At 39.3% G+C, this 14,862-nt stretch overlaps 1 protein-coding gene across 3 annotated transcripts in view; it reads right to left on the minus strand.

Annotated features, from left to right (window-relative positions):
* Positions 1–10,497: 10,497 nt before the first annotated feature.
* Positions 10,498–14,862, minus strand: part of LOC126236443 (DNA topoisomerase 3-alpha) — a 222,279-nt gene continuing 217,914 nt past the window's right edge. For 2 of the 3 annotated variants that reach the window (XM_049945758.1, XM_049945757.1), the window contains exon 19: positions 10,498–11,095. In XM_049945758.1, coding sequence (XP_049801715.1) covers positions 11,058–11,095 — 38 coding nt within the window. In that variant the 3' untranslated portion in view covers positions 10,498–11,057. The remainder of the gene's footprint in view (positions 11,096–14,862) is intronic. The other variant, XR_007544915.1, reaches the window with a different exon arrangement.

Below are 14,862 nucleotides of genomic sequence, written 5' to 3' on the forward strand. Positions count from 1 at the left end.
ATACATCAGAGACTGCTACTCAGGTACCTGTGTGTGGGGTGCAAACAAGGGTTTTTTAGATTAGGCGACTATCCATCAAATCCAGATAACAATAGCTGTAGGAAACCCAGAAGTATCAGTGTAAGATGGAAACAAATGCCTCCCACAGGCGAGAGTATTAAAATCCTAACAGTAAACTGCCAAAGAATTCGGAACAAAGCGCCACAGTTTGAACTCACAAAAATCACTGAAGCTCACATAATACTAGATACAGAAAGCTGGCTGGAGCCAGAAATTAATAGCAGTGCAACTTTTGGAGAAATTCACTGTTCACATTGTATAATAATGACCTTGCAGACAATATTAATAGTGAAAGAAGTTGCAGAAATATTCAGTCAGCTCTCCATAAGTGGGGCAAAGATTAGCAATTTACTTTAAATGTTCAGAAATGTAAAATTGTGCACTTCACAACAAGAAAAAACTTGGTATCAAACAAAATGGAAAATCCAGACTGGAATGTAATAATATTATGAGAAGGAAAGTTGTTACTCACCATATAGCAGAGATTATGAGTTGCAGATAGGCACAACAAAAAGATTTTCACACTTAAAGCTTTTGGCCAATGGTCTTTGTCAACAATAGATTCACACACACACACACACACACACACACACACACACACACACACACACACACATAAATGCAACTCACACACAAGACTGCAGTCTCAGGCAAATGAAACCACACTCTGTGGTTTGTCTATTGTTGACAGAGGCCATTGGCCGAAAGCTTTAAGTGTGAAAATCTTTTTGTTGGACCAATCTGTGACCCAGCATCTCTGCTAAAGGGTGAGTAGCAATTTTCCTTCTCAGAAGCTTGGTATACTATGACTATAATGTCAATGAGTCACTGTTGGAATCAGCCAACTCATACAGATAGCTGGATGTAACACTTTGTAGGGATATGTAATGGGATGAACACAAAGGGCTCAGTTGTGGGTAAAGCAGTTGGTAGACTTTGGTTTATTGGTAGGATACTGGCGAAATGCAATCAGTCCACAAAGGAGATTGCTTACAAATCACTTGTGCAACTGGCTCTAGAATATTGCTCAAGTGTATAGGACCTATACCAAATAGGACTAACAGGGTATATTGAACATATACAGAGAAGGGCAGCAATAATGATCATACATTCGTTTGATCAATGGGAGTCACAGAGGTACTGAAGGAGCTGTACTGGAAGACTCTTGAAGACTGACAGAAAATGTCCTGAGAAACACTTTTAACAAAGTTTCAAGAACTGACTTTAAATTATGACTCTAGGAATATACTACAGTCCCCTACGTACCACTCACATGGGGAGCATGAGGGTAAGATTAGAATGATTACTGCACACAAAGAGGCATTCAAACAATCATTCTTCCTGTGCTCCACACGTGAATGGAACAATAGGAAATCCTAATAACTGGTAGAGTGGGACATACCCTCTGCCATGCACCTCATGGTGGTTTGCAGAGTATAGATGTACATGCCAAGCACTACCAAAAAGTCAAATAAGAAGTAGATACATTAGATTCTAGTGAATCAGGTATTACTGAAAAGGTCAAAATTACCCTTAAGAATAACAAGAACATTGCACTCTTGGCAGTTTTAAGAGCTCACTCCCAACATCTATAATGTATTCATCATAAAAATAAAGTGATGTAAACATTGCACCAAGTATTCTTCTGCATTTGCTGGAATCTTATTGGATTTCAGTTCACATGGAGCAGAAGCCAAGCTGTCTTGAGTACAGTCAAGGATGATAATAGGAATATGTTTTATCCTATGCACACATTGTGTGAGCAATAAAACAGAATAATAGCTTTACCGGTGCATTTAAATTGGAAAGCACATGCCAGCTAGTTGGTCCAACTAACCTGCAGTGATGTGAGCTGTTGTAGTTAAGACCACAAAGAAGATGAACAGAGAAACAATATAGCTTCGAATGTCATTCAATTTCTAAACAAAATGAAATAATATTTAGCAAATCTCCAGCAACAGCACTTACTTCTTACAGGACCAGACAGAAAACATAAAATGCTCTCATTATTATTATTATTATTAAAAACAAGAGTGGTGAAAATTTACAGACAGGGTAATTTTTCTGCATGGGCTCTGTGTGAGTCAAAAGCGTATTGCAGGGATTTCATCGTATAGTTAAGTATTGAAGCCATTGGAGGCGTTGTGGTTTGTAGGCTTTTCCAGTGTAGTAGTTCTTAATAGTTTCCTTAAGTTTTGTTGCTGAACTGCTTCTATATCCGAATCTGAGAATTACATTTTAGTACTGGAACTGTCATCTGCTATGTTAACAACGAGTTGATCAACAGAACCCACTAAGCCATTCAAGAGCCAGATTTTCTTCTCCTCTTTATGATGTGCTGTTCTATATGCCACCAGCATTCAGTAGTTATATATGACAAAACTTCCTGCTTTAGTTCCATTAGGCTTACATCCAGAAGCTTAAATGTCTTGTTATTAATTGCGAAAAATCCCTTGACTTGGCACAACATCAGTTCTGTTAGGTTCACATTGCAGTGGTACGGTGACAACTGTAAAAATGCCACATTTCTAGGATTGTGCTCATACTGTGAAAATGATTGTTTTTCATGTCTCTGTGACACTTACCACTTGGCTTGTGTGAGACCACATACATGGCATAAAGCAATGGACTTAGCTGAAAGAAAGAGTATTACATTTTTCATTTTGTTCTAAAACTCTGCTGTATTTCTTAATTTAAACAACCTTTATTAACAAACTTTTACAAATTATCAAACAATGGAAAACGACAATATAATGAAAAGGATAGATTCTACTCACCACGTAGAAGAGATGTTGAGTCGCAGACAGGCACAACAAAAAAGACTAACACACACACACACACACACACACACACACACACACACACACACACACACACCAACAAACACTATCTCTGGCTGCCAAGACCAGAATGTGAGGAATTGCACAAGCTTGGAGAAGCAATATGGTAGTGGGGGCAAGGAGGAGTTTGGGGTGGGGAGGGGGAGGGAGAGCAGGGTATGGGGGGGGGGGGGACAGTAAACTGCTGTTTGTGGGAGCAAACAGGGTCAAGGTGGAGAGAGGGTAGGGCAGCTATGTGCAGCCAGGAGGTTAGACAAAGGGCAGGGGGGGGGGGGGGGGGGGCTTGCAGGAAGAGGAAAAAGAGAGAAGTAAAAAGACTGTGGGTGCACTTGTGGAATAGAACGCTGTGGAGTGGGAACAGGGAAGGGAAAGGCGGGTGAAGGATAATGAGTAATGAAGGTTGAGGCCGGGAGAGTTATGGGAATGTAGGATAAATTGCCAGAAGAGTTACCACCTGTGCAGTTCAGTAAAGCTAGTGTTGATAAGAACCATCCAGACTGCACAGGCTGTGAAGCAGTCATTAAAACGAAGATTGTTGTGATTGGCAGTGTGCTCAGCAACTGGGTGTTCCAGTTGTTTCTTCGCCAAGGTTTGTTGGCCATTCATGCGGACAGACAGCCTGTTGGTTGTCATGCCCATGTAGAATGAAGCACAGTGGTTGCAGCTTAGCTTGTAGATCAAGTGACTGGTTTCATGGGTAGCACTGCCTTTAATGGATAGGTGATGCTTGTGACTGGACTAGAATAGGTGGTGGTGATGGTGGTCCTAGTAGGATGTATGGGACAAGTCTTACATCTAGGACTATTAAGGGATATGAGCCTTGGGAAAAGGGGATTGTAGCAGGGGTTGTGTGGAGACAAATGAGGATATAGTGTAGGTTCAGTGGGTTGCGGAATACCATTGGGGGAGGATAGTGGGTAGGACATTCCTCATTTCAGGGCATGATGAGAGGCAGTCTCCTCCCACCGTGGTATTCTGCTGCCCACCGAACCTACACTACAGTATATCCTTGTCCATCCCTACACAACCCCTGCTCCCAACCCCTTGACTCATGGCTCATATCCTTGTAATAGCCCTAGATGCAAGACTTGTCCCATACAGCCTCCCACCACAACCTACTCCAGTCTAGTCACAAGCATCACCTATACCATCAAAGGCAGGGCTACCTGTGAAACAAGTCATGTGGTCTACAAGCTAAGCTGCAACGACTGTGCTTCATTTTACATGAGCATGACAACTAACAAGCTGTCTGTCGACGTGAATGACCACCAACAAACTGTGGCCAAGAAACAATTGGATCACGCAATTGCTGAGCACGCTGTTCATCAGCCAGTTGCAGAGCATGCTATCCATCACAATGTTCTTCATCTTAATGACTGATTCACAGTCTGTGTTATCTAGATCTTTCCTACGAACACCAGTTTTTCTGAACTGCACACATGGGAACTCTCCCTGGAACTTATTGTATGTTCCCATAACCCTCCCTCGCTTCAACCTTCATTAGTCATTGTTCTTCACCCAACTTCCCCTTCCATGTTCCCACTCCATAGCCTTCTGTTCCACATGTGCAACAACAGTCTTTTTACTTATCTCCTTTTCCGCTCCATCCCCCCCCCCCCTCCCCACCCCACTCTGTCTAATCTCCTGCCCTACCCTTTCTCCACCTCATCCATATTTGCTCCCACAAACAGCACTTTACTGTTCCCTACCAGTACCATGCTCACCCTCCCCCTCCCCACCTCAGCCTACTCCTCCTCCTCCTCACCTCCACTACCCACACTGCTTCTCCCACCATGCACAGTTGCTCACAGTTTACCTTGGCAGCCTGAGACAGTGATCATATGAATATAAGCTGCATTTGCATGGATGTGTATGTGTATGTTGTCTACTTCAGGAGAAGGTTTTCTGACTGAAGGCTTACATGTTTATAAAATATCAATAACTCAAATCTGCAATGAAAACTGGAACTTTGCATGTAATATGTACATAGAAACAAGAAGGCATGCATTTTTCATTAGAAAGGATGATTAGATAAGTGTCAATTGGCTTATATTTGATAAATTTTATATATAAAATATGCAGGTATTCCAAATCGAATGAAAAAGAAAAGATGCTAAAGTGAGGTTTGAACCGGTGATCCACAGAATTACCAGATTACGATTCAGCTATGCACCCCTTTATTAAATAAAATTCTCACGAAACTTCAAAGCCTTTTTTTTGTCTAAGTGTGAGAAAATATTGAGAACAATCCGTTTCTTGACACTTTTTAATGGCATTCCATGTGTGTGTTTCACAACGGAACAGGAAGCAGCGTCAGCCATTTTCACACTACTTATTACCAGAGTGACTATCAGAGTGCAACAGTGTGGAGACTGTGAGTGTACATGATTTTTGAAATAAAAAGTACATAGCTAAATTATGATTACGAACAATGTTTATGGCTGTTAATACATTGGAATATCTTAAAGTTTCATTTACTGTAACATAGCAACAAGATATCTAACATGTACGTAGGACCTGCTTCCAAGAGTATTGCAATACCAGTGTATGTGTGCTATGGCTGCTGACCAATCATCAAGTTTGTGTCTGTTAACATGAGGTTTATTCTCATGACGAGCAAAATATATCTGTTGCTATTCAACAACCAGAATCTGCTCCTCTACCACTGAAAAATGCTGTAGATATGATCTCAAAGGTGCAGATATTATGTGGAGAAAATACCTTGTTCAGTGGGTACAGCATGTGTCATTAAATTAAAAAATTCTTCTGAGGAATTGCAGAAACGAAGAAAGTGTCTGCCATTACTCAGGAGGAGAAGCTGAGAGCCATAAGCAATTGTATCAATTATATATGCACCATTGACCTTAGAGAGATCTTTCTCAGCCTACAAAAATTTACTGATAGGGCAACAGAAAAAGTATCACTTTACAAAACTTAGAAATGTAGTTAATTGTGTACTGCAATACCAAAATGTAACATAACAGTTCTTGTTAATTTAAAAATTAGGCCATGGATTATGGTCATACTTTGATACACACTTCAAGTGTTTGTTTTTATATGAGTGACTCATGAAAAGGATTTTTCAGTAAAAGACTTTTCATTAACAATAAAAGGTGACCCAAAAAGATGGGACACAATTTCAGTTGACTATATTTTCTGAACTACATGTTTACCGTATTTACTCGAATCTAAGCCGCACTTTTTTCCCGGTTTTTGTAATCCAAAAAACTGCCTGTGGCTAAGAATCAAGTGCAAAGTAAGCGGAAGTTCTGAAAAATGTTGGTAGGTGCCGCCACAGCTAACTTCTGCCGTCGAATATATGTAGCGCTACACAGGCATGCTTTGCAGGCACAAAGATAAATACTGGCGCCAAAACCTCTGCGTCAGTAAATAAATTAAAAAAAAAAATTTAAAAAAATAAAAAAAAAGGGTGTAAGACGAGCTTTTTTCTCTGCTCCGAGTTTTGACCACTGCATTTTCATACATTATCCAACGAAGTAAATACAAATACGTGTTGTTCATCTTCGAATGTAGCAGCATTTCAATGTACTACGAAAATCCGACTGGCAAGACTATTTGGGATGTTTGTCAATATGGCCAACTCTACGTTCTAAATTTTTTCCTACCTGTGAGAAGAGATGGTTGCTAATAGGAACTTTTATGAATTGCGAATCACATGCAGTATTCTCTTCAACATAAGAATAATACGAATATAAACATTTTGCCATGTATTCTTTCGTGTTTGCTGCTATCTCATTTAAATCCTGTCTGCCTAATAAACTACGAAACTAGTGTGAGACAGCAGCAAATGCGGAAGAATATACATATCATGTCATGTTTATATTCGTATTATTCTTATGCCTAATAGTGATACAATCAGAAATGAAGCACGGCAATTGACTAGATTTTTAAATCTAAGATGACTCTAATTTCTGTGCAGAATGTAATGTGCAAAAGAGGCGTCTGCAAAGATTTTCAAACGCAGAAAAATTTCAGTTAAACTCTCGTTCGGAACATCTATAATACGCAGCCTATTATTTGGTTCTTGTTGATCATTATCAAAGAAAGCAGCAGTGTAAGTAACAACAAATAGCAGTCTCTTGCCATTGTTTCTCTAATGAGACAATTCCTCTCTTTTTTTTTTTTTATTGTAAGTGGCGGTAGCGCGCACAAAAGCAAGCCATGCTGCGAGCGGCGACAGGTCGAAACACTTATTATCAGAATGCAACAAACAATGCATGACACAGTACAATAATGCATTTTCAGCCAAGAGTGACGTAAACACCTATAACAAAAGAGAACGGCACTTATCAGATCAAAGAAAAATAAGCAACCGATTCAAACCAGATGAAGCACGCCTGACGCATAGCAATGGCTACCTGGTAAAGCCTAACTGCTAAGCTTATGACTCGAACCAAATTACTGTAACTGTATCGTCATTTATTCTACCTAAATTGTGTCTCATATTACAATAAACCAACTTTGTTTCAATTTGGAGGTGCGGCCTAAAACTTTTCTCTCCCCTTGAATTTCAAGTCTCAAATTTCAGGTGAGGCTTAGATTCGGGAAAATTTTTTTTCCTTGATTTCGAGTCTCATTTTTCAGGTGCGGCTTAGATTCGAGTGCGGCTTAGATTCGAGTAAATACGGTAGTTTAATTCTGTAAATTATATTTGACTATACATACATGGGAGTTTACAGATATTCAATATGGCCTCCTCTGGGTGTATTGATAACATCCAGATTATCACACATTTTATGACGAGTGTCTTGCAGGGCTGAGTTCATTGCATTGTGATATGTCTTTCTCGGTCATTCAGATCTTCGGGAAGAGGCTGTTAAGTAAACTGCATCTTTTGCAAACCCTCACAAGAAAAAATCACAGTATGTGAGATCAGGATACCTTGGTGACCAGAAGTGGAGTGCTAATTCTTTATTCCCTACGTGACCTACCTGTTGTTGGGGTACAGGTTGATTCAGGAAACACTGAACATTCAGATGCCAATGGGGTTGAGCTATGTTATGCTGGAAAATGTAATCTCCTGAATCTTCATTCATTTGAGGAACATCCATAGCTCAAGGTCTAGTGGCTAGCATTGCTGCCTCTGGATCACGGGGTCCTGGGTTCAATTCCCAGCTGGGTTGGGGATTTTCTCTGACCAGGAACTGGGTACGTGTGTTGTCCTAGTCATATCATCATCATCATCATCATCATCATCATCATCATCTGTGACAATGGCTAGACTGGATTGTGTAAAAATTGGATTGTGTAAAAACTGGGACTTTGTACGGGTGCTGATGACCGCACATTTGAGTGCCCCACAAACCAAACATCTTCAACATTTGAGGAACATGCGAGTTTCACAGCATTCTGAGATACATTACTCCAGTAATTGTATTGTCACCAAAAAAGAGGAAAGTACATAAGTCTTTATTAACGATACAGTGCAAAACACATTAACTATGGGGCTGGCCTATGTTCCAGTGTTACAGGGGAATTTTATAACCACCATATCCAAACATTTGTGCCTTTTGACATTCCCATTTAGATGAAATGTAGCTTCTTAGGTGAAATGTAGCTTCATCATTAAAAATTACACAAGGCAGAAACATTTGTACCTTCTTCCACTTTTCAGAGCATACGGTCACAAAATTCTACAGGCTTTACCTTATCGTTTGTGTGAAAGCCTGTACAAGATGTAGGTGGTATATTTTGCACACAAACCAGCACCTCAATACATGCCAGACAGCTGTCTGCAGTAGTCAAAAGTTCCCTTCTGGCTCTATGGATTGATCCATTGGAATACATTCAAAGCTCACTCGAATGTGCTACACGTGCTCCTCCAATACACATGATCAGCCTGGGCTTGTACATTTCTACAGAAAGCCAGTTTTATCAAATTATTTACTCCAACAATCAATGCTCTTTCTCACTGGAGGTTAAACTTATGCTGAAATGCATGCTGCACCGCAGTCGCAGACTCACTTTAACTGAGCACATGAATGCAAAAAAACCTTGTCTTACATAGTGCCACCTCGCTTACAACTGATACATTATAAGCTGTAGGCAGTGCAGTGCTGATGTGCTCTGGCAACTGTATTTGAAACTTTATAACATCCTCTTTCAAATATGCTTGACATAATTCAAGTACAATGTATAGTGTAAGCAATATAGCCAACTGAAATTGTGTTCATCTTTTTGAATCACCCTGTCTCATAAAAAGAGAAAATAATCATAGCAACGGTATATATCTCAAATGCTTGTGTGTGTGTGTGTGTGTGTGTGTGTGTAAAGGATAGGTGTCTTTAATGTTACCAAGATAAACATGTATATCCAAAATCACAGGTTAATCTTAGTTTAATTAAACAATGATAAATAACTTACATAATATGAGCACTGTCTTATTAAACAATAATACAGTAAACTTCTGTTATATCATTTTGTTGCCACAGACGGGTGTTCCCTCACAGTAATGACCCACTTAAAGCATCAAACTGCTCACTTGCATCAGATTCCAGCCAACTACTTTTTCAATTACTAATTATCTCATACACAACTGCCTCATTGTGGGATTGTGCTACTAGCTCATAATCTGGGTCATTTCCTTGCCTGGCTCATGTTGTATTTTATATTACTGCTGCTCCCTTGGATGTATGACAAGGCAATTTATCACTGTGTTAGCTGAAGCAATAATGAAGGAATAGGAATGGGCCTGCAGTTGTGGAAAGACATGGTTGGCATACATTGTATATAGGTGTACCCACTTGAAGGTTAAATGCATATCTTAAGAGCTATACGCTCTTCATAATGAACAAGTGTTCATAACTCTTAAGACGCACATTTTAGAGCTCATATTCACAAGACTTTTTTGCTTTAAACGATCGTTTCTGTCATATCCCTGAAAACTGACCATTCCTCCTAACACACCCTGTATTTTTCACTAAAAGACTTGAAGGCTAAAATAGTCTGTGTAAACCTAAAAAGGTATTCCAAGAAAATAAAGGGCTAAAATCCATTTTACAAAAACCTTAAAAAAACTGGAACCTATTCATGGCTGCAGCTGTGTAGGTGCATCTTTCCAGTTGATTTCTGCACAGTCACTTTCTAACCTGATTTTTAATTATTGAATTGCATAAAAAAGTGCTTGGAGAGGCCCCTCATTGTCAGCTGACTGGCATCACTGCTTATTGATAAGGGTAACTGTGCAACCTGTTTACTCCTGTTCATATATAGGTGGCCACACATTAGCAATATCCCCAAATGCAGACAGTAAAAAAATGGCTCTGAGCACTATGGGACTTAACTTCTGACGTCATCAGTCCCCCTAGAACTTAGACTACTTAAAACTAAGGAAATCACACACATCCATGCCCGAGGCAGGATTCGAACCTGCGACCGTACTGGTCATGCGATTCCAGACTGTAGCGCCTAGAACCACTCGGCCACTCCGGCCGGCCCACATAATAAAACTGGTATCAGTTAACTGATTTTATTGTTTGAGTCAGGATTGGTTGGAAAAGTAAAATTAAAATTGGCACTTTGACGCAAATTATAATGTTTATTAGATTTACCTTTTTCTCAATTCCCAACGTTTCAAGCAGAATGGAACCCAGCTTGTTACTTGAAGTTATCTCTAAGGTAAACAAATGTATCAGGAGGCATCAGCACCGTGAGGTGTTGAAACCCTACATAAGAGTCACAGATTCACAGTAGGAGTCCTTGTGATGAACCAGGAACTGATTCTGCAAGTGCACATACAACATAACACTAGATACGGCTCAAAAAGAGAAAGACAGCATTCACTGCTAATGCTAAGACAACTGCTGCATTATGCAACTGAAAAGGACAGAAGATGATGACGCACAGGGGCTACAGTACAAAATCTTTCCTTTTTGCTGATTGGTTAAGAATGGTAAATTTATAACAGCACCAACAGTAGAAGTAAAAAACAATAATATAATTTATTATGTACTATTTGTAAGGGGAATTAACATAAGATATTACAATTCATGACTCACAATGTAAAGTTAAAACTTTGATGTCAAAGCTAGTCAATAAAAAATTGTTACATTGTGATTGTGGGTTTGTTTGTTGAATATAATTCCGAAAAATTTTCAGAGTTGATTTTGTCACACTGCTCTCAAATACAGCAGTAATTCAGCTGGGATTGTGAGAACAATTCTTCCTGTTGTGACCTGAAACAAACAGAGAAAAAATGAACAATGCAACATTTGGAAGTAGCTTGGACAGTCAAAGTTATTATTTACAGAGGCGAAAGCTTTTACTGATACTTTCAACAGAGGAAGATACTTTCTGACAGTGTTGTTCTTAATTGTCAGCTGGTTTTTCTTTCTGTGAATTGGTTGGGTATACAAAGACAACCCAGTGATAGGTCTCTTCATCAACCCCCACATTCAAAAAGTAAGCCTCTGGCTACAAACTAACAATGCCCACACTCAATTCAACAGAGTGTGCTTTGGTATGTACTCATCTTGCATTAAGAATTGTCCCTCAAGGTACTCAATGTCTTGCAGTACCTTTGGTGAAGCTTATATGGTTCAGACAGCATATATTGCCCCAGTTATAAAAAAGCTTTTGTCAGAACTCACATGGAGTGTGGATACCAAGTGTACATATAAGCAAGACTTACAGGTTAAAACGGTCACTGACACCCTCCTTCTGGCCAACAGCAAACACAGGACTTGCCCTATATACATGCCCCCTCTGAACATCGGTGCAGTTTCACATTCATTGAAGTAATACTGGCAGAGATCTAGTCACTTGTTTGCCTCCATGTGCTACTATGTGCAGAGAGGAGGTAAATGTTTGGGAACTTTGAGCTATTACATCTTGGGCAATATTTTGTTGAAAGGCGTGAAATTTGGCCATCATGTACAACTTCATGGATTCTCTTAAGAATGCCAATGAAAAGAATTTTATGAGCCATATGCAGCCAAAAAATTTTAGAAGAAAAAGTCACCCAAAAAGCTGGTCCCAAAAAAAATCTAAAAGTTTGGCTTCTTTATCTCAGGTGTTGAAGGTATGACGAGTGTGAAACTTGGTATGTAGTAACATAACAGCACAAGGTTCTCAAATACCAGTTTCGATTTATGTACTACTTTCTAATACTAAATGATCAAATTTGAATAATTTGTAAAAAAATAAAAAATGCAGTATTTCCTACCAAATTTTGCAAAAACTATGTTCTATAAAATTTTTCAAACTGGGCTCATTAGAAAAATCATGGTTTTAACCAACAAAAAAGTGTGTTTGACTGTCCAATACAGGCTAACAATGTTAGATATTTGAATCAAAGTGGGGTGTGAAAATCATGGCATGTGCGAGCGGCGCCCGCGCGCACACACACACACACACACACACACACACACACACACACACACACACAAAAAAAAGAGTAAACTTCGGATTCTTATTTCTCATAGAGTAAATGCATGCTGAACATGAAACTTAATATGCAATAAGTTCTATATCTACCATCTAAGTTGAGTTACCATCAAGCATTGAGCAACATACGGTGCATCATATTGTAACAGATAATTAAATGTAACAAATGCTGCTCTTGTAGCACATGCTTTTAAAGCCTTCTCCAGAAATCAATGTTCAAATTTGATGAGGCTGTCAAATAATGTACGAGGGTGCCAGCTACTGACAAGTGAGGTTAGTGCAACCAGATTATGGCACCAGACTGTAAGTATGTCATGTCATTTTTCCCTTTTCTTCAGATCTTCCACCAAACACTCCATCACAAATACGGTGGACACTGTTCAAAGCACATCTAATATGGTATGACATCAGTGGAATGTGTGTATGAATTTACCAAATTCACAAATAAAAAAAATCATTATTCCTTATTACACCTCCCATAAATGTACCACTATTAGTATCACTACCTTTACTGTTCCTGTCTGAAGAAACAGGATTTACTGTAGTGATACATGTGTTTGGTGGAAGAATTGGGGGGGGGGGGGGGGGGGATGACGAGACTTAAATACAGGCAGAATTCTAGTGTACTGGCTTAGTTGGTTGCACTAATGCCACTGCTCGATGTCTGGCTCTCTTGTACAATATCCAATAGGTTTGTAAAACTTTGAACCTTCATTTCACAAAAATGCTTGTGACGTGTGTCATACTAGAGCAGCCTTTCTTGCATCCAAGTATGTCCTACAATCACACAACATACAAGCAAACTCAGTGCCCTGTTGGGTGTATGCATCCCCTGTCAGCATAAAATCTTCTTCCACAGTCATACTGGAATGGTAACAGTGGTTAGTGTCTCTACTTTGCACTCTGGCATTGCGAATGTACATTTAGTGATCAAATAATAGAATAGAGCAGGAAAGAATTCGTAATGTATGCTAAATTGCTGTTCATAAGAATGCTTGTTAGAAGGTAAGAGTAAAGTCTGTGGTGCACATCCCACGACTGGGTTATGGGCCTGACTGTAGGAAGGGTTCAGCCTTTTGTTGCCACAGCAGTGGCACGGTGACAGTGGCAGGTCCATAGTCTCAATAGCCTTTTCGATAGCTGGCTGAGCGAGGAAAAATCCTTGCCCCTATGCAGGATTGAAACCAGGACCTCCAGGGCAAGAGACTAGTACTCTGCCCACTACACTTCCATTGTTAGAAGATGGTTTGGTATAAAATCAAATTTGTTTTTATCCTCTAAAATTCCTCCTACAATGATAAGCAACTAATTGTTTTATTTAAGATTCCATATTAAGTTAAACACATAACATTTTACTTTTACTGCATCATACAAGCAATTCCTGTGAAGTTCACATGGAACTGACATAATGACACATTTTAATGTACTTCTTTTCTGGTTAAACTGGAATATTTTATTAACAATTCAGAATAAGAAGCTAGAAGTAAAAACTGTTGGATTAGTTTTGTATCTTTTACACATTTAGCAAATGGCCAACATGCAATGCGCAGCACAAGGCACAACGATACAAGTGACTTGTTAGCATCCATTTTTAACTGCAATAACCTTTGTGGCAAAACAGACAGTCCACAAAGTAACTGTGTGGCTGTAAGCATTTAGTCTATCACTGGTTGCTATGACAGTTCTTTAATTGGAAGAAGAAGATGAAGAATTAGGATTATAGATGGAGCACGAACTTGATCAGATAGAGATCTGAAGCCTCATCTTCCTAAATGAGAGGCTGGTGCTTTACTTCTGCACCACCTTGTATGGCTTCTTGAACACGACTGGGTATAGGATGTTCTAAGATACTGTTTGAATTTTTTACTTCTGTTACTTTCATTTAAGTCCAACAGGCCTGGCTGTGTTAAATTGTTATCACTGGATAGTGTCATTACATAACACCGTATCTGTTAGAGTGATGAGGTTTTTGGGGTAAACAAAAACTTGTGATAACATGCATCGCACAAATGTGCCAGTAAAATTTTAAATAATGAATAAATGTGTGGTCTTCTGGGCTAAAAATTCTTCTAAGTGGCTGGTTTTCAAAGTGTTAAGTTTTAAATGAGAGCCACACACTCTGAGACATAAGAAATTCATCCAACTTTCTCACACATAACACAACTCATCTTGCGTAAAAGGAAATTTACTTTAAAATTTTATTTTTCCGCAACCTGTTAGAAACAGGCTTGTTCCAGCAGGTGCTAGAGAGCATCAGAAAACAGGCATTACTGTGCATACGCAGCTACGGTGACGCAGGAAGCCCGGATGTTCGTACGAACTTATTACGTCATAAAAGGAACAGGACATCAGAGGCTACTCCAAGAGCATAGGAATTTGGTAAACCATACTAAAATGCATAATTTGGCTTAAAGTGCACATTTGTATATCCAACTTCACAATGAAGTAGGCCCCAACCTGATATTAAGCTTTTCAGTGTGGTTTTTGGGACGTAAATTTTCTTGGTGTACCACTATTGTGTTATCTCATGTTAGGTTCTTTATTGTGGCTTAATGCC

Source organism: Schistocerca nitens, chromosome 2, assembly GCF_023898315.1.
Source record: "Schistocerca nitens isolate TAMUIC-IGC-003100 chromosome 2, iqSchNite1.1, whole genome shotgun sequence".
Classification (NCBI taxonomy): domain Eukaryota; kingdom Metazoa; phylum Arthropoda; class Insecta; order Orthoptera; family Acrididae; genus Schistocerca; species Schistocerca nitens.